Source organism: Vitis riparia, chromosome 13, assembly GCF_004353265.1.
Source record: "Vitis riparia cultivar Riparia Gloire de Montpellier isolate 1030 chromosome 13, EGFV_Vit.rip_1.0, whole genome shotgun sequence".
Taxonomy (NCBI): domain Eukaryota; kingdom Viridiplantae; phylum Streptophyta; class Magnoliopsida; order Vitales; family Vitaceae; genus Vitis; species Vitis riparia.
In genome coordinates this window covers 4,794,402-4,815,309 of record NC_048443.1, presented here as the reverse complement: position 1 = coordinate 4,815,309, position 20,908 = coordinate 4,794,402, and the positions used below count along the sequence as shown (strand labels likewise).

Genomic DNA, 20,908 nt, shown 5'->3' with positions numbered 1-20,908 from the left:
ATACTTTTAAAGATGCTTTTTCTATGGACAGGAGACTCGATGCACTTATATTAGTTTTTGACCTTTTCTTTTGGAAAATTTTATTATTGGACAAGCATTTTAGCTAACCTCAAACCTGTTCACAAGTATTATACTAAAGTCAAGACCAGTCAATCAAAATATCTAACAATAAAATTGAGGTAGAATGACGGAAAATAACTGCAAACAAATGAAATTTAGATGAAAATAAATTTACCTGAATCATGGGACTTTGATATTTCAACACTCCAAAAATAATTTCGAAGAGTCCAAGAGTCACATGAATTGCCCTTCAAAATCACTCTTAACTGCTCTGTATGATACATAGCCAAAGCCAAAGCCAAAGCCAAAGCCCCTTTACAGTAGGATCAAACTGCCTTTCTCTGTAGAATAAGATGACCCTTCCCTTATTTTCTTTTTCTTTTTAATTTCGTATAGTGGGTGTTTGTGTCCATATCTTCTTGTGAGTTGAACCGGTCGCTACAACAACAATCTTACAACCTGTGGAAACTTTCCCTTCTCCTATCTCTTTTGCTCTCTCCTCTCTCCCATTTACTGAAAACATGTTTGTGGCTGAGGCAGTTGGATCTTCCTTCCTTGGTGTGTTGATTGACAAGTTGATCGCCTCCCCGCTGTTAGAGTACGCTCGCCGGAAAAAAGTTGACACAACACTCGAAGAATGGAGGAGGACGTTGACCCATATTGAAGCAGTGCTGCATGATGCTGAGAACAAGCAGATCAGGGAGAAAGCAGTGAAAGTTTGGCTGGATGACCTCAAATCTTTGGCTTATGACATTGAAGATGTGGTGGATGAGTTTGATACTGAAGCCAAGCAAAGGAGTTTGACAGAAGGCCCTCAAGCCACCACAAGCAAGGTACGCAAGCTCATCCCAACTTTTGGTGCTTTGGATCCTAGAGCTCTGTCATTTAACAAAAAGATGGGTGAAAAAATAAAGAAAATCACAAGGGAGTTAGATGCGATTGCCAAACGGAGACTTGACCTTCATCTGAGGGAGGGTGTTGGAGGGGTGTCGTTTGGAATTGAAGAAAGGCTACCGACTACTTCTTTAGTAGATGAGTCTCGTATTCATGGTAGGGATGCTGACAAGGAGAAGATCATTGAATTGATGCTGTCAGATGAAGCAACCCAGGTCGATAAAGTTTCTGTCATTTCCATAGTCGGCATGGGCGGGATTGGCAAGACAACCCTCGCTCAGATCATCTACAATGACGGCAGGGTGGAGAATCGTTTTGAAAAGAGAGTTTGGGTTTGTGTTTCGGATGATTTTGATGTTGTAGGGATGACTAAAGCAATTCTCGAGTCCATCACAAATCGTCCATGTGAATTTAAAACCTTGGAATCGCTTCAAGAAAAATTGAAGAATGAAATGAAGGAGAAAAGATTTTTCCTTGTTCTAGATGACGTATGGAACGAGAATCTCAACCATTGGGATGTCCTACAAGCTCCTTTTTATGTCGGAGCACAAGGCAGCGTGGTCTTAGTAACAACTCGCAATGAGAATGTGGCATCAATTATGCGAACAAGGCCTTCTTATCAGCTTGGTCAACTAACTGATGAACAATGTTGGTTATTGTTCTCACAGCAGGCCTTCAAAAATCTAAATTCAGATGCATGCCAAAACTTGGAATCGATTGGTAGGAAGATAGCAAAAAAATGCAAAGGTTTGCCTTTGGCGGTGAAGACTCTTGCAGGTTTATTACGCTCTAAACAGGATAGCACTGCTTGGAATGAAGTGTTAAACAATGATGTATGGGATTTGCCAAATGAGCAAAATAGTATTTTTCCCGCTTTGAATTTGAGTTATTATTATCTCCCTACGACATTAAAGCGATGTTTTGCATACTGTTCCATATTCCCCAAGGACTATGTGTTTGAAAAGGAGAAGTTAGTATTGTTATGGATGGCTGAAGGCTTCTTAGATGGCTCCAAAAGAGGGGAAACTATAGAAGAGTTTGGTAGCATGTGTTTCGATAATCTATTGTCAAGGTCGTTCTTTCAAAGATACCATAACAATGATTCTCAATTTGTGATGCATGATCTGATTCATGATGTGGCACAATTTACATCAGGAAAATTTTGTTTTAGATTGGTGGGCGAACAAGAAAATCAAATTCAAATTTATAAGGAGATTCGACATTCTTCGTACATTTGGCAATATTACAATGTCTTCAAGAAAGTTAAATCATTTCTTGACATCTATAGTCTACGGACCTTCCTAGCACTGCCTCCTTATTCTGATGTTGATCCTAAAATCTATTTAAGCAAGGAGGTCTCACATTGTTTGTTGTCAACATTGAGGTGTTTGCGGGTTTTGTCTTTGAGTCACTATGACATTAAAGAATTGCCCCACTCAATTGAAAATTTGAAACACCTACGCTATCTGGACCTCTCTCATACTCGAATTAGAACACTACCTAAATCAATAACTACTCTTTTCAACTTGCAGACGTTGATGCTATCAGAGTGTAGATTTCTTGTTGATTTGCCAACAAAAATGCGAAGACTAATCAACTTGCGTCATCTCAAAATTGATGGGACTCAGCTAGAAAGGATGCCTATGGAAATGAGTAGAATGAAAAATCTTCGAACGTTGACTACTTTTGTTGTTGGTAAGCATACAAGATCAAGAGTTGGGGAATTGAGGGACCTTTCACGCCTTAGTGGTACACTTGCCATTTTGAAGTTGCAAAATGTGGCGGATGCTAGAGATGCGTTGGAGAGTAATATGAAGGGTAAGGAGTGCCTTGACAAGTTAGAATTGAATTGGGAAGATGATAATGCAATTGCCGGTGATTCACATGATGCAGCAAGTGTGCTGGAAAAGCTGCAGCCTCATAGCAACCTGAAAGAACTCTCCATTGGATGCTACTATGGTGCAAAATTTCCAAGCTGGTTAGGGGAACCTTCATTCATCAACATGGTGTGTCTACAACTCTCTAACTGTAAAAATTGTGCATCCTTGCCACCTCTTGGACAGCTACGGTCTCTCCAGAACCTCTCCATTGTGAAGAATGATGTTCTGCAAAAGGTGGGGCAGGAGTTTTATGGGAATGGGCCCTCTTCATTTAAGCCATTTGGAAGCCTGCAGACTCTGGTGTTCAAGGAGATATCAGTGTGGGAGGAATGGGATTGTCTTGGAGTGGAAGGGGGGGAGTTCCCTCATCTCAATGAGCTCCGTATTGAGAGTTGTCCAAAGCTGAAAGGGGATTTGCCCAAGCACCTTCCCGTTTTAACAAGTCTGGTAATTTTAGAATGTGGGCAATTGGTGTGTCAGCTTCCAGAGGCACCGTCCATTCAGAAACTGGATTTAAAAGAATGTGATGAGGTAGTGTTGAGAAGTGTTGTCCACCTGCCTTCAATAACCGAGTTGGAAGTGAGTAATATTTGTTCCATACAAGTGGAATTGCCAGCGATTTTGCTTAAGCTCACATCTCTCCGGAAGTTGGTTATCAAGAAATGTCAGAGTCTTTCCTCTTTTCCAGAGATGGGGCTGCCCCCCATGCTTGAAACCCTTCGAATAGAAAAGTGCCACATTCTAGAGACCCTACCAGAGGGAATGACTCAAAATAATACCAGTCTCCAGAGCTTGTGCATAGAAGATTGTGATTCTCTTACATCTTTGCCCATCATCTCTCCATTGAAATCACTTGAAATCAAGCAGTGTCGGAAAGTAGAGTTACCCCTTCCTGAGGAGGCCACGCACAACTATTACCCTTGGCTTACCTATTTATATATAGATGCAAGTTGTGATTCTCTCACGTCCTTTCCATTAGCCTTCTTCACAAAGCTTGAAATTCTTGAATTTTGGAATTGTGAAAATCTGGAGTCCTTTTACATTCCAGATGGACTTCGCAACATGGATCTCACATCTCTCCGAAGAATCAACATCTGGAATTGCCCGAATCTGGTGTCTTTTCCACAAGGAGGATTGCCAGCTTCCAACCTGAGATACCTTTTGATCGACAATTGCAAGAAGCTTAAGTCACTGCCCCAACGGATGCACACCCTCCTTACATCGCTTGAAATGTTGGAGATATTTAAGTGTCCAGAAATTGTTTCATTTCCGGAAGGGGGTTTGCCGACTAATCTATCTTCACTTGATATATGTAAGTGCTACAAGCTTATGGAATCTCGGAAGGAATGGGGCTTACAAACACTTCCCTCCCTTAGATATTTGATCATCAATGGAGGTACAGTAGAAGGGTTGGAGTCATTTTCCGAGGAGTGGCTGCTGCTGCCCTCCACTCTCTTCTCTCTCAGTATTTGGAGTTTTCCAGATCTGAAATCCCTGGACAATCTGGGGCTTGAGAACCTCACATCTCTCGAACGCCTCTACATTGGTGAGTGCGTTAAGTTAAAGTCCTTTCCGAAACAGGGGCTGCCCGCCTCCCTCTCTGTTCTCGACATTCGTAGATGTCCTGTGCTGAAAAAACGGTGCCAAAGGGATAAAGGGAAAGAATGGCGCAAGATTGCTCATATCCCCTACATAGTTATGGATTACGAAGTCATGGACTGACGAGGATGGCAAGTTTGAATCAGGTAGTTGACTTGAGTCTAAAATTTGAAGAATTGAAGTGTTGAATTAGAGAGAGATTTGTTATGATTAGAAAGGTGAGGGCATATTTATTATTTATAGAAATTGGAATGATATAAATAGAGATAATAAATAAAGAAACATATACTTATTAGTAGAAAGACCTAAAAACACCTATCAATATAAACTAAAAATTCAAATCTAATATACAGTAAAATATGTACAACAGTTTAAAGTTTTATTTATTTATTTATAGTGAGAATGAATTATCATGCATTCATTTAAATACTGTAATTTTAGATATTACATAGAGACAAGTAACTTTACGTATGTTGGGAAGTTGTTTTAAAAAAACACACACACGTGGCTAGCACAAATGTGGTTGGATACGAAACTCAGCAATGTCCATCCCCAAACACCACCACCTAAACGTCACCAAATCAAAATGGAAATGTGTGCAGAACACTACTGCTCCATTTCTGGAAATGCCAACTCAGATTTGCTAAAGTAGAAAAAACACCATACTCGCGTTCTTTTGACGACACTTGGTATCTGAGGCCAATCTCAAACGTTGAGAAATTTAGTCAATTTCCTACTCAATGTTGAAAACTTCCACAAGCCAAACATAACGTTAGAGATAATAAGACTTAAACATTCATTAATTTTTTTCCTCAAAATTGAAATGAAAATAAATTAAAATTTAATTTGTCTAAATTCAGACACAATTATAATTAAAATAAAAAATTAATTTATTAAAACTAAACTTTTATATAAAATTAAAATTCTATTGTGTACCCAAATTTTTGAGAAAATTAAAAATTAAAAAGAAATTAATAATAAATTTAAATTTAAATTTCTTGTAATATTAAAATTCAATTTCTAACACAAACTAAATCAAACTCATTTTTAAAAATTTTGAATGATAACAAATTTAAAAACTAATTAAACTACTTTTAATTTTGTGCAATTTAAATAAAAATTAATTACTTAACTTCAATAAGAAATTAACTTTTTAAAAAAAATCATCATTAAATCAACAACTTCTATTATTCAATTACCAATTTCCTTCTAATTACCTAATTAATCATTATAAAATTTTCATTACCGTAGCAAATCCTTATATTTTGCAATATTTATAAATATGTTAAATTATTCTTTTCAAATTATTAAAATAAATTTAAAAATAATAAAATAATTAATTTCACATATGTTTTTAATATATAAATTTAAGTAAATAGAAAATAAAAATTCATTAACTTTTCCCAAAATTTAAAAAATTTGAGGAAGTGAAGAATTTTTTTTCTTAAATTTTAAAAATAAAAAGTAAAGCATTATGTCCATATTGGTAGTATTTGTTTTTTAATTGAATACAAAAAATTAAAATATTTAATTTTTTTATTTAGTTAAAAAATAATTTATTATCTAAGGATATAATCAAAATAAACTTGTTATTAATAGTTTCGGTTTAATTAAGTTAATTGATATTAATATGTTATTTTTAATTATTTTTAGGTGAATAAAAAAAATCAAAATATTTGATTTTTTTTATTAAGTGAAAAAAAACAAAAATCACTTAATATTTTATTTTCCTTTTTGAAAACATCTAAATTAAGAAAAAAAAATAATTAAAACATTAATCTAATTGAAAAAGGAAGTGGGAAAAGGTGGAAAAATAAGAGTTGGGCGATTAAAAGAAAGAAGCGAGTTGAAATAATTGAGGCAGCCTCACGAGTATAACAAAAAAACACCAAAACGATCTTTAACGCATTCCCTCCCTCCAAATCAGTCTTTCGTGTCGGAGTCGGGGAAGATGGAGAGCCAAGCTGGAATCCATGGCAGTGGAAGTTGCATCACCGCCGATATGGAGCAAGGCAGCATAGAGAGTTACAGATTCTACCTCTCTCGGAGAACCCTCTTCCAGATGCTCTCCGACCGCGGCTACAACGTCCCCCACTCCGAACTCACCTGCTCCCTCTCCGACTTCCGTGCCTCCTTCGGTCAGAACCCCGACCCTAGCCGTCTCCGCATTTGCCTTCCTCTCATCTCCAGTCCCTCCAAAAAGGTATGTAAATAATCAGTTTTGTTTGGTGGCTGAGAAAAAGGAGGAAATTAAAAAAAAAAATGAAATAAAAGTTGCATTAATGGTGATTTTGATTTTTTTTTTTTGGAAAACGATGTTTGACTCCATCTTAGACTTGTCGTTGTTATCCTTTGGTATCGGAGTTGCTTCAGGTTCAGAGTGCACATACAATGTAACAGTAGCGTAGTAGTAGCCCCAAGGCTTACCATTTTTTTCTACATAGGAGGCTTACATCAGTTCTAGGGCTTCCGATGTACTGCTCGACTTTCCCCAACGTTTTTGTTTTCTTTTAATATTATTATTATTATTTTGTTTTTCTTTCTTCCTTTGACACCAAAGAAAGAGGTGTTCTTATATTTGTTGAAGATCTCTTTAGTCAGCTGTACTGAAATGTTGGAAAATTTTGATTTCCAGAACTTTGGTTTCTTTTGTTTCGGTTTCTTCTTATACATATTTTTTCACTGACCCAACAAGGGTTTGAGAGGTTTTGGTCGACGGCAGAGTTTTGTGTGTTGATTTTTTATTTTTATTTTTTGGTTTACCTTTTTAGGTTTTGTTTGGTTACTGAGAAGGCTGAGAAAAAGAGGAGGGTGTTTTGGTTCAGGTTTTTGTTTTCTTGGGTTTCATATGACAAATTATATCTTTAAAAATTTCTTCTAAAATTTTTTAAAATTTGAGATAGGAAAATATTTTTAATGTCTCAATTTTTCAAAACATTTTTTGAAAGTGATTAACTTTTTAAGGTAAGGCTCAAAGAGTTCTTGCATTTGACATAGAAGTTAATATCATTTTCCGATTTAAAAAATCCTTTTTTTACAGTTGAATCATCGTAGTTCAGAAATTGTCTATTTTGATTTGTATTCCGACAAAGGCCAAAGTATTAGTTTCGCAATTTTGTTTTGTGGAAAATTCTGACTATCTTTGAGTCATAGTAAATTTCTTCATGGAATGTAAGTCTCACCTCTTCATGTAAGTAGGAACAAGCAGAATTTGTGTTTTTGAGGCTATGGCAATTTGAAGCTCTGTTGTTACAATTTTTGAAATTTCCTTTAAGCAAAAGCTCCCTTAATTTGTAATGTCAATTCTGTAAAATAGAAGATTGGTTATGTGAAGCAAAAAAAAAAAAGGCTAAATCATAATGCAGAAAAGCAAATTGTAAGGGTTTTTATTTTTATTTTTTATCTGATGATAGGGGTTCTTGGTGGAATAGGAGATAAGCCATGGGACTAGTAAGATGTCAAGCTTGATGAGGGGTTGGGTTGTGGGGTGTGGAGGAGCAATTGGCAATAATCCCAAGGTGGGACGGAGCACCTAGGAGGGGACTCTTGGAGATAGGCTCAAGAGCTCTAAGGAAACATATACCCAAAGAATGATTTTGGTTGGCTGTTCCCCTATGTTCCCTTTCTTTATAAATGAATATCTTCGGGCCCTTTATATAGCAGTCCAAGGTTGAACCACATTGGTTGGTAAGACTTGATGAATAGATGGTTTGTATAGACTTGTCTCAATCAACCCATGTAACTGTACCCTCATGCTTATGGTGATACATGGCAATGCATAATGATGGAGCCCTTAGTGGAGACATGCCTTCCTCTTCGCTGTTAGGTTGAATTGGGTTCGATGTAGGGTATAACCTATCTTGTCTTGACAAGCCTCTAACTCCATCCACTAAACCATGACCCCCAATCCATCATAAGAGCTTGACGATAGGTAGACTAAGTCCATCAAGGTGCACCTAGTCCATGTAAGAATCCTCAAACTTGGCACTGATTCAAGCAAGGCTAATGCATCAGGATGCCACATCCTAAGTGTGACTTCTTCAAAGAAGTTTGAAAACCAAGTGGAGAGGCCATGGAGTGATACAAATGTGGAGGAAGTGACCCTTATTGAATGAGGTTGTTTGTATCAGAACCATCAATGTGAAAGGTTAAGTGGACACCATCCTATGAGGGGGAAGGGTCATCTCTACATGGCCCATTTAAGAGGTTGAGTCGACACTGCCCCCTCGATGGCAGACATTTTGTAAATTGAAAGGGGATGACCTTCCTCCCTCATTTTTGTGTTGGAAGAGAGTTGTGGTACCTCATTCAACAAGTATCCCCACTTAAAGGAGAGAGGCACACTCCCTTGTCATCCACCACTGGTATGCATCAACAATGTAGACATCCACTATAGGGGCTAGACATTTGTGCCAAATGTAAATTCTAGCCTAGCATGGGGCGCATTAGTGCAGAGCATGCATGTGGCAGTGCAAGTAGTTGGAGTCATGAGATTACAAAATTACACATGGTATATGCATATGTCCCACGTGATTGCACAAATTTGGACATCAACAGTGACACATGTTGTTTTCCAAATATTTCACTTTCTACTTCCATAATTAATAATGCTTTCTTCTAAAGAACCAATTTCTGTTCTACTTATAGCTATTAACAACTTGAACAAAATGATTTTTGTTCTTCTCATTTTCAAGGATACTAATCATTATTATTCAACATTATCATTGTCTTTCTTTGGATTTTCTTCACATGCAAGCATAACTTCATATGCCTAGCTGATTGAATTATTTTCAGATTTACAGATTGCTGAAGTTATTGTTATAATTCATTTCAAGCCAGGCATCTTCAGAGTGCAGAGGTCTAGTGTAGGGAAAAGATTATGAAGTCCTGCACATCATTTGATTAGGGAAATATGCATTGAGCAGTAAGGACAATTAAACCAATGGGAAAATTTTAGAAGAACAGGGTCATGACACTAGTGGCTGTTTTATTGGAGCTTCATATATTACAAAGTCTTCTTTTGCTCTTAACAATTTCCACATCTTAAATTTCCATGATGTTGAAATTTGTTTTCTTTGAGCACTGCTATAAACGTAGGTTGACAATAAAAGATACTGATTGCAAATGTTAAGAGTATGAATAGACTTAGAAGGTGAAAATAAACAGTCCTTTGTAGTGACTAGCAATTGAAAACGAACCATTCTTTTTAGTGATCTCACAATAGAAGTGGAGGATGCTGTATGTCCTTTAATTATCTATCAGTTCAGATTTCTTTCTTTAGTATATTAACTGGACATAAACATAACTGACCAACAGTTTGTGCTGTACGTGCTACTTGTTGAGAAAGATAAGTTATTTAATGATGAAAACATCCCTTTTGTCCTCATATAATGCTTTTATTTATCTTTTACATAGTATGTTTCTCATAAGTCGTACATATAGATTCTTCCTAACTTTTTAAAATTTTTTTTATAAATATCCTGCCTAGACAAAGCACCATTTTGGAAATCTTTTGTGCCTCTTGTAATAATGTAACTTCATTTTCTTTTACTTCTATTTTGCAGATTCTAGTCGTTTTTTGTGGAACAGATGAAATAAGAAAGGCTGTAATTCGTGTCATTTTCCAACAGATTAACAGAGAGGGTTTGCACCGGCTTATATTAGTCTTGCAAAGTAAGATGAATTCTCACGCTCGAAAAGTAGTGGATGAATATCCAATTAAAGTTGAGCTTTTCCTAGTAAGTCACTTATAATAATGCAACATTTTCATCTTCTCATGTTTACTTTAGTTTTGACCAGGTTTCTTAAGGGAATATATGGCATCAACTAGGCATTTTTCTTTTAAACTCTGTGATTGTGATAACAGAAAAATCTGTTTAGTTTTTCTTGAGCAAGAAAATAGGTTGCTACTATGACTATGCCCGTGCTGAAATGAAATGCAATTCTGCATTATCATTAATCCTTAGAGGATCTAGATTGGCATTGAATACTTTGGCTGTCTACTTTCTAGCCTATGGGTGGATATACATATAAGAATACTCTGGGGAAAATTGTAACTGATTAGCATGGTTTAATGAGAAGAAGTCGCAGTGATGGAAATGGTAAAGGAGTCCAAATGCAAGAGATGATGATTGGAGCCAAAAACAAAGCCTAGATGCCTTAACATGGAGAATTAGTTTAGAGATAATTTTTGCTTTAGGGAGGTTACTTCAGGTTATTTCATGGCCACGTGGGTGACAAATTTACTTCATATTGAGACCTTGGGTGTCTTCATTTCATTACCTTGGTGCATGTTCTGTTGGGCTTTTCCTTGTCTTTATAGCCCTCTGCAGTTATTTTAAACACGAGAAATGTTTTTTTATTGCTATTTTAAACAGTTTTTAATTGCATTTCTAAAAGTGGATCAATGACAATGTTTGCAATTCTTTTAGTCTTCTTCATGTTGACAAACTCCTCTCATGTCTTCCTAGATTTCACTCATCAAGCAGAAATAAGTTAAGAAAAGAAATTGGGGGATGATAAGAATTAAGGCCCAATATCTCCAAAATTTTGAAGTTACTTATTGAAAGTATAGGTGGATTTCATTTCCTAAATGATTGCCAATCAAGACAAGGATTTTATTTCCTTATTATTTTTAATGAATGTTGGTAAGTTACTAGGTGGAATTCTATGACATATCATTTGGGAGGTTATTCTAAGGTTGAGGTGTTAGGGCAGGCTTGAACAAGCCTTTTGGGTCTGTTGGCTGGGCTGAGCTAAAACTATTAGGCTCATTCAGTACCGGGCATTACGCAGGCCAGAAATAGTTCTTTACCTTTCAACAGTAATTTATACAAATTTGTATTAATATATATTTGATTTCTGTGAATATATGTTGCGATGTGCTTTATTGGAATTCATGAGGCAACGTCAATTGAAGATTTCAGTTACTGAGATCAAGATCTCAAATGATACTGGACGTGCCAAATTTCACAAGTAACACATTTGAAAATGTCAGTTGTTTCTCCATAAATTTATGCTTATGAATGCTGAGCAACAGTGACAGATTCTTACGTCTCCTTCCTATAACTTTTTGACTCTAAAATTGGAGGATGTCTCTATCTAACTTCTGTTCATCTGGGAACTTTGTGGATTGATATTATTGTAGATTCTAAATTCTGTTTCAAGTTACTAAAGTTTCATGTTGGCTTACTTTGCCTTCAGATCACGGAACTTTTGATTAATATTACAAAGCATGTTTCGGTGCCAAAGCACGAGATTCTGAGCGCTCAAGAAAAGAGAAAGCTGGTAAACAAATACAAGCTGGAAGATAAGCAGGTAAGAAATTGCTTTTCCTTGTTTAGGAACCCAAACTTCTAACAAAAGAAGATATTTATTTTATCTAATTAAGAAAACCAACCCTCTGACCATCTAGAGATGAGGCATGCTTGTTCTTTTGGGTGAAAATTTTTCACATTCTTATGAAGGATGACGCTCTCATTACATTGAAACTACTGCTAAACTATGGTAAAAAATTTTAACATCACTTCTATTATGCCTGAACATCTTTTGATTAATTGATCAAGCTAACATAAACTTGGGCTCTGTTTGAAACACTTCCTGAGCAGAGCCCTTGTTTTATGTTTTTAAGAACGGAACTGTTATATGTTTTCTAATTGTCAAAAATATTTTTCTATTTTTTTTATTATGGAGATTAGAAGTGTGTTTTCAAAAACAAGACCTTTCATGTTTTCATTTTATTTATTTTCCTGTTCAGTTCCCTATTATGCAGAAAGACGATGCCATTGCACGCTACTATGGTCTAGAGAAGGGGCAGGTGGTGAAAATTACATACAAAGGCGGAATGACTGATTCTTTGGTTACCTACCGCTGCGTTTCTTGATGCCTCCACAAACATGCTTCCACATTTGTGTGGGGACTGACATGCTGGAAATCCTTTTATTCTGCACAAATTTAACAGATATTCATTATGTTAACATATTTTTACACTGATATTAATGGAACCTAAAGGCTTACTACCTAATTACTCATGCTTGATCTCTCTTTTCTCCTACTCATTAGGCATTTTGAGTCCACCCCATTGGCTGATATACTCTGCTGCAGCATAGCTTGTGACTCAATTCAATGAGTATCCAACTTTGCTAATTCTACTTGGAGAGCTGAGTTTTTGGGTTGATAAGAAGTTCATAGGGGAGTAGACCTGATATTATCTCCATCATATTTGATCTAACTTAACATCGAGGGAGTATGCTCTCCCTTTGTTCTCTTTTTATTTTTCTCAGGTCCAAATATAGACATGGCAATCGAGTCAAATTCAAACAATAAAAGTATGGTAACATGCAATTTCTTCTTTTCATTTTTTGTAATTGGGAAAATTATGTAACCATACATGTTTTTGAGAACTTTGAGCTCATATGATCATGTTTTCCAAACTGTTTTTAAGATTAAAAAAACTAGAAACATGATTGGATGAGTTGTTTTTAAAAATTATTTTTCTATTTTGATTTTTTTAAATATTGTAAATTCAATTTATATAATATTAATTATTTTTTAATTCAATTCTTATTAAAAATGAAAATAATTTTATAATTATAAATAAATTAAAAAATTAATAGGTTTTAGTAAAAAATGAATAATAATAATGTTATAATAAAATCATATAATTTTTTTTATAAAAAAACTATTTATAATATGTTAGAAAAATATGGATATTAACATTTTAGTAAAAACATTTCCTTTTTGTTAAAAAAGAATAATAATAATTGTTATGGATATATTTAGTACTAAATCATGAATATGTCATTTGGGAAGTGTTTTGATTTAATAGATAATTAGTTGAATTAGTTTTTTGAATTTTAAATTATTCTTAAGAATTTTAAAAATCATTAAAGAATTAAAATTATTAATTACGTCTCATTTAATTTAGAATCTATTTATCTAGTGAGAAAATTCAAAAAAATATAGTTGTATATAAGAGAAATAATAAAGTTATGACTCATAATTTATTAGTTTTGACTTATTATTTTTTATAGTGATTAAATCTATATATTTATAATTATGTACAAAAAAATAATAATAAAGTCATTATAAATCATTTTTTATCAATAAATTAGGAGTATTAACAATCTCACTATTTGACTTTCAAATTATTATCAATTTGGTTAATGAATCCAATAAATTAACTCTTATTTAATTTGGACTTTATTTACTTAGTGAAAAAAAAATGATTTTATATAAAAGAGAAACAATAAAATTTTTATAAACCAATTTTTATTCACAAATTTTTGCTATTAATTTGATTATTATTTGAATTTTAAGTTATTTTTAAAAATTATTAAACTCTTTAATGAATATAATATATTTAAGTCTTTGATTTGAAATTTATTTGTCTACTAAAAAAATGGTAAAAATGTGATATATGTACAAAATACGCTAAGTTTTGACTTTTTTTTTTCCAATGTTACTGAGTTTTATGATATTATAATATTAATTAACTCGAAAAATTTTTAATTTCAAATTATTTTTAAAAATTAATAAATCTTATGTATAAAGTTTAAAAGTTGTGTATTATTATTGTTATTATTTTTAATTTCAATGAAATCGTATTTTGGAGATATGATTTCAGTAAAATATACCAAAATCGAGTCTTCAAGTTACAACATCAACAAAATGCACTAAAATCATATCTCCTGTCGGCATTGACTTCTATTCCATGAACCTACAAGTCTCCCACCAGTTGAAGTTCATTAGATTATACAGAAATTAAGATCTTATTCTTGAGTTTTGCTTCTCTCTGAAAGAAACAATGGCAGTGGGGGAGATATTTCTATCTGCTGCCTTTCAGATTACTCTTGAAAAATTGGCTTCCCCAATGTCAAAAGAGTTGGAAAAGAGTTTTGGAGATCTAAAAAAATTGACCTGGGCTTTGTCCAAAATCCAGGCTGTGCTCCGTGATGCTGAGGCAAGGCAGATCACCAACGCAGCTGTGAAGCTGTGGCTAAGTGATGTTGAAGAAGTAGCAGATGACGCGGAGGACGTGCTGGATGAGGTCATGACCGAAGCTTTTCGATTCAAGCAACAAAACCCAGTAAGCAATTTTTCCTCTTTGTCAAGGGATTTTCATTTTGAAATTGGGTCTAAATTGGAGAAGATTAATAAGAGGTTGGATGAAATAGCAAAGAAAGGAGATGAGCTGGGGTTGAAGGAGAGAAGCGGAGAGAAACGGCATAATGCAAGACCACCGAGTAGTTCTCTAGTTGATGAATCTAGTGTTTTTGGCAGGGAGGTTGAGAAAGAGGAGATACTAGAATTATTGGTATCTGATGAATATGGTGGAAGTGATGTTTGTGTTATTCCCATAGAAGGCATAGGAGGCCTGGGCAAGACAACACTTGCCCAACTTGTCTACAATGATGAGAAAGTGACCAAACATTTTGAGTTGAAAATGTGGGTTTGTGTATCTGATGATTTTGATGTTCGTAGGGCTACAAAATCAGTCCTAGAGTCTGCTACCGGGAGAAATTTTGATCTCATGGATTTGGACATACTCCAAAGTAAACTCCGGGACATATTAAAGGGGAAGAGGTATCTGCTTGTTCTAGACGATGTGTGGACTGAGAAGAAGAGTGATTGGGATCGCTTGCGTCTTCCTCTAAGAGCAGGGGCAACCGGAAGTAAAATCATAGTAACTACCAGAAGTGGAAGGGTTTCATCGGTTATGGGCACGATGCCCCCTCGTCATTTGGAGGGATTATCAGATGATGACTGTTGGTCACTTTTTAAGCAAATAGCGTTTGAGAATGGGAATGCTGATGCACATCCAGAACTGGTACGAATAGGAAAGGAAATTCTGAAGAAGTGTCGAGGTTTGCCTTTAGCAGTGAAGACAATTGGGGGGCTGCTGTATTTGGAGACGGAAGAATATGAATGGGAAATGATCTTGAAAAGTGATTTATGGGACTTGGAAGAGGATGAAAATGGAATTTTGCCAGCTCTAAGGCTGAGCTATAATCATCTCCCAGAACATCTCAAACAGTGTTTTGTCTTTTGCTCTGTATTCCCAAAAGACTACAACTTTGAAAAGGAAACTTTAGTCTTGCTATGGATTGCGGAGGGTTTTGTTCTTGCAAAGGGAAGGAAACACCTGGAAGATTTGGGTTCGGACTATTTTGATGAGCTGTTGTTGAGGTCTTTCTTTCAACGCTCCAAAATCATTTCTTCCAAGTTCTTTGTTATGCATGACTTTGTTCATGATTTGGCACAATATCTAGCAGGGGATTTATGCTTCAGATTGGAGGAGGGTAAGTCGCAAAGCATCTCGGAAAGGGCTAGGCATGCTGCAGTGCTACACAACACGTTCAAGTCAGGGGTCACATTTGAGGCCTTGGGTACCACAACAAATTTACGTACGGTTATACTGTTGCACGGTAATGAAAGGAGTGAGACCCCTAAGGCAATAGTCCTACATGATTTGCTGCCAAGCTTGAGATGCTTACGTGTATTGGATTTGAGTCACATTGCTGTGGAAGAAATACCAGATATGGTAGGAAGACTGAAACATTTAAGGTATCTCAACCTCTCCAGTACTCGTATTAAGATGCTGCCTCCATCAGTTTGCACCCTTTATAATCTCCAATCGCTGATTCTTATGAATTGCAACAACCTTAAGGGGTTGCCTAATGACATGAAAAAACTTCTAAATCTGCGGCATCTTAATTTAACTGGATGTTGGCATCTCATATGCATGCCTCCACAGATTGGGGAACTTACTTGTTTACGAACATTGCATAGATTTGTTGTGGCAAAAGAGAAGGGTTGTGGGATTGGCGAATTGAAGGGCATGACAGAGCTTCGAGCAACACTTATAATCGATAGGCTTGAGGATGTTTCCATGGTTTCAGAGGGCAGGGAGGCGAATTTGAAGAACAAACAATATCTTCGTAGGTTGGAATTGAAATGGAGCCCTGGACATCATATGCCGCATGCAATTGGTGAGGAGCTTCTTGAATGTCTTGAACCTCATGGGAACCTCAAAGAATTGAAGATTGATGTCTATCATGGTGCTAAGTTTCCAAATTGGATGGGATACTCCTTGCTATCTCGCTTAGAAAGGATCGAACTCTCCCAATGTACCTACAGCAGAATCCTCCCGCCCCTTGGACAGCTACCGCTTCTTAAGTATCTCAGCATTGATACAATGAGTGAATTGGAAAGCATTAGTTGCGAGTTTTGTGGTGAAGGTCAGATTCGAGGGTTTCCTTCCTTAGAGAAAATGAAGCTTGAAGACATGAAGAATTTGAAGGAATGGCACGAGATAGAGGATGGTGACTTCCCTCGCCTTCACCAACTTACCATTAAAAACTCCCCCAATTTTGCTAGCCTTCCAAAGTTTCCATCACTTTGTGACTTGGTTTTAGATGAATGCAATGAGATGATTTTGGGGTCAGTGCAGTTCCTCTCATCTCTATCCTCATTGAAAATTTCGAATTTCCAAAGACTGGCTTTATTACCTGAAGGCCTTCTACAGCATCTAAATTCACTGAAAGAACTAAGAATTCAGAATTTTTACGGGCTTGAGGCGTTGAAAAAGGAGGTAGGCTTACAGGATCTCGTGTCTCTCCAACGTTTTGAAATTTTATCGTGTCCAAAGCTAGTGTCACTTCCAGAAGAAGGGTTATCATCTGCACTTCGATATCTCTCCCTCTGTGTATGCAACAATTTGCAGTCCCTGCCAAAAGGACTCGAGAATCTGTCCTCCCTTGAAGAATTGAGCATTTCCAAGTGTCCTAAGCTTGTGACTTTCCCTGAAGAAAAGTTACCAAGCTCACTCAAACTGTTGAGAATTTCAGCTTGTGCCAACCTGGTATCACTACCTAAGAGACTTAATGAACTCTCAGTTCTTCAACATTTGACAATAGACTCCTGTCACGCACTAAGATCCTTGCCAGAGGAAGGATTGCCAGCCTCAGTTCGATCATTATATATTCAAAGATCTCAATTGTTGGAGAAAAGGTGTGAAGAAGGTGGTGAAGATTGGAATAAGATAGCTCATATCCCTCACAAAAGGATTGCTCGATTTTAAATCAACTCAAGATCTGAAATGGAGCTGTGCTAGAAAACTAAAGCTCCGAGAGTGACACGGTATCAAGGTTTTCCTTCAATTCATTATCCATGCTGTATATTTTTTCTTTTTATCCTTTTTTCCTTAATACGAATGATTTTGTGTCATAAACTCAAGTCTTTAGATGCTATGAACTGCTCAATGTTGTGGATGACATGAATGACTCCGAGTCGTGAGCTTAGGGCTCAAAATGCTATCAACAACTCATGGTTGTGGTTGATCTGAACAACTTCTAGTCGTGAGCTCAGAAAATTTGACATCATAAGGAACTTCTTTTATAAGTAACAGCTTTTTATTGGTTCAAGTCATGTTGGGGAACTTTGTTTTAAATGGGAAATCATTGTTCAGATCTTGGACTAGAATTTTCTGAGTTCTTGGGAAATTTTGAGGAAAGACATCGGAAATGTTCAAGAAACTCTCAGGATATTTCTTTGTAAGCATTTTGGAAAAGTCAATCTCTTCCTCCTTCATCTTGGAAGAGCTTGAGTTCTCACATGTGAAATGCTCAATACCCCATTTAGGCCTACAAAATTGGTTATAATCTAGCGCTTTCTAGGTCTTCTCATTAAGAGCTATCTGGAGCAGCAAATATAGAAACCAGCTCAGGTGCCAAAGCAAGAGATTCTGAGTGCTCAAGAAAAGAGAAAGCTGGAATAAAATTGCTTTTCCTTGTTTAGGAACCCAAACTTCTAATAAAAGAAGATATTTATTTTATCTCTATTAAGAAAAACAACTCTCTGACCATCTAGAGATGAGGCATGCTTGTTCTTTTGGGTGAAAAATTTTCACATTCTTATGAAGGATGATGTTTTCATTACATTGAAACTACTGCCAAACTATGATAAAAATTTTTATCATCACTTCTATTATGCCTGAACATCTTTTGATTAATCGATCAAGCTAACAAAAACTTAGGTTCCCTTTGAAAACAATTCTAAAAAATAGTTTTTAGTGTTTTGTTGAATAAAAATATGTTTGAAAACTTAAAATGTTTTTAACACGTTTTTAGTGTTTTAAAATATTTTTTAAAATTACTTTTATATATAATGATTTATTTTTAATCATTTTCCATATATGTACAATTAACTTTTAAAACCGTCCTTGGAAAACAACTAAAAATATTCTTATAAGACATCTTGGTCTTATTTGAAAACTATTTTTTAAATTAGTTTTTTTGTTTTCCAGAACAAAAAAAAAAAAGGAAAACATATTTAGTAACTAAAAAATAGAAAAACATTCTTCTGTTCTTAAAAACAAAAACATTGTATTTTTAGGGAACATTTTTATATCCTCCAAAAATACCATGTTTTTTAGAACTGTTTTTTAAAACATTTCCAAAATAGAGCCCTTATTTTCTGTTTTTAAAAACATAAAACTTAAAAACAGAAAACTGTTTTATGTTTTCTAATTGTCAATATTTTTTTTTATTTTATTCATGGAGATGAGAAGATTGTTTTCAAAAACAAGATCTTTTATGTTTTCATTTTATTTGTTTTCCTGTTCAGTTTCCTATAATGTAGGAGAATTACATACAAAGGTGGAATGAGTGATTCTTTGGTTACCTACCGCTGCGTTTCTTGATGCCTCCACAAACATGCTTACGCATTTGTGTCGGGGTTGACATGCTGGAAATTGTTTTGTTCTACACATATTTAACAGATCTTCATTATATTAACCTATTTTTACAGTGACATTAATGAAAGATTACATCTTTCTGGTGGAAATGAGACTAGATTAGTTTTGAAATGTAAAGATTATGTTTGGTTATTGGAAAATGGGAGAAAAAAAAAAATAGGATAAAAGGAAAAACGAAGGAAAATAAAAAAAATAGATTTAAAGTTAATAAATTTTTTTATATATTATTTTTTATTTGTTTCATTTATTTAACTCTTCTATATAAATATTAAATAATTTGCAGTATAATTTTTTAAATAATGTTAATTATATTTCACATTTTTTAGAGTAAAATCAAATATATAAAAAAATATTTTTCTCAACACCTTTTTTCTTTACTTATTACTTTCCAAAATCAAAGATAGGTAGCGTAATCGCTCATGTTTGATATCTCTTTTCTCCAACTCATTTTGAGTCCACCCAATTGGCTCATATAATTATAAATAAATTTAAAAATAATAATATTATAATAAATATATAAATTATTTTTTATTAAAAAACTATTTAGTATATGTTAGAAAAAATATGGATATTAACATTTTAGTAAAAGTATTTTTTTTTTTGTTAAAAAGAACAATTATTTTTTAAAAATAAATAATTTTTACTAAAATATAAATAATAATAATGATATTATAATAAAATATAAATTATATTTTTTATTGAAAAACTATTTAGTATAAGTTAGAAAAAAATATAGATATTAACATTTTAGTAAAAGAATTTTTTTGTTAAAAAGAATAATAATAATTGTTAATAATATTTTATTTAAAATGAATAACAAATAAATTAACATGCAAATCAACCAAGGTTTTCATTACGTGTAGATATTTAGCACTAAATTATGAACATAGTAATCGGAAGTGTTTTGATTTAATATGCATTTAATTGGATTGGGTTTTTTGAATTCCGAATTATTCTTAAAAATTTTAAATTCATTAAAAAATTGAAATTATTAATTATGTCTCATTTAATTTAAAATCTATTTACCTAATGAAGAAAATTCAAAAAATATATTTGTATATAAGAGAAACAGTAAAGTTATGACTCATAATTTATTAGTTTTAGTTTATTATTTTTGTAGTCATTAGATTAATTTTTTGAATTTTAAATTATTTTTAAAAATGGTTAAATCTATTAATGAATTCAATATAAAGTGTTGTTTGATTTTAAGTTTATTTCTCTAGTAAAAAAATTTATAAAAATATAATTTTGTGCCAAAAAGAAATAATGGAGTCATTGTAATCCAATTTTTATCCATAACATACTGGTATTAATGATTTCACTATTTGACTTTCAAATTTATTTTAAAAATTATCAAACTAGTTAATGAATTCAACAAATTAAGTTTTATTTAATTTGGAGTTTGTTTACTTAGTGAAAAAATTGGAAAAATATGATTCTATGCAAAAGAGAAACAACAGAATTGTTTTGAACCAATTTGATCTTTATTTGAGTTTTTACTTATTATTACTAGATTCTTTAATGAATCTAATGTGTTAAGTGTTTGTTTAATTTCAAATTTATTTGCCTAGTGAAAAATTTTATAAAAATGTGATATGAAGTTTTGATCAATGACTTTCTAATGTTATTGAGTTTCTTGACTTTCTAATATTAATTAACTCGATTTTTTTTTTTGTTTCAAATTATTTTTAAAAATTAATAAATTTTATGTATAAAGTTT

The 20,908-nt window shown here is 34.0% G+C and overlaps 3 protein-coding genes across 5 annotated transcripts; all 3 read left to right on the top strand.

Annotated features, from left to right (window-relative positions):
* The first annotated feature begins 252 nt into the window (after window positions 1–252).
* Window positions 253–4,728, top strand: LOC117929020 (putative disease resistance RPP13-like protein 1). Its single transcript, XM_034849207.1, has one exon. It carries the CDS (start codon window positions 582–584, stop codon window positions 4,554–4,556), a length of 3,975 nt encoding a protein of 1,324 aa, XP_034705098.1. The 5' UTR covers window positions 253–581; the 3' UTR covers window positions 4,557–4,728.
* Window positions 4,729–6,280: 1,552 nt separating this feature from the next.
* LOC117928728 (DNA-directed RNA polymerase V subunit 5C) lies at window positions 6,281–19,153 on the top strand. 3 transcript variants are annotated; one of them, XM_034848722.1, is made up of 5 exons: window positions 6,281–6,636; window positions 10,064–10,171; window positions 11,637–11,750; window positions 12,190–12,271; window positions 19,091–19,153. In XM_034848722.1, the coding sequence occupies exons 1-5, from the start codon at window positions 6,385–6,387 to the stop codon at window positions 19,132–19,134; spliced, it is 600 nt and encodes a 199-aa protein (XP_034704613.1). In that variant the 5' UTR covers window positions 6,281–6,384; the 3' UTR covers window positions 19,135–19,153. The 3 variants fall into 3 exon arrangements, with proteins under 3 accessions (XP_034704613.1, XP_034704611.1, XP_034704612.1); XM_034848720.1 differs by having other exon boundaries at window positions 6,284–6,636; window positions 9,998–10,171; XM_034848721.1 differs by lacking the exon at window positions 19,091–19,153 and having other exon boundaries at window positions 6,285–6,636; window positions 9,998–10,171; window positions 12,190–12,464.
* Window positions 14,098–17,660, top strand: LOC117928727 (putative disease resistance protein RGA3). Its single transcript, XM_034848719.1, has one exon. It carries the CDS (start codon window positions 14,239–14,241, stop codon window positions 17,512–17,514), a length of 3,276 nt encoding a protein of 1,091 aa, XP_034704610.1. The 5' UTR covers window positions 14,098–14,238; the 3' UTR covers window positions 17,515–17,660.
* Window positions 19,154–20,908: the final 1,755 nt, after the last annotated feature.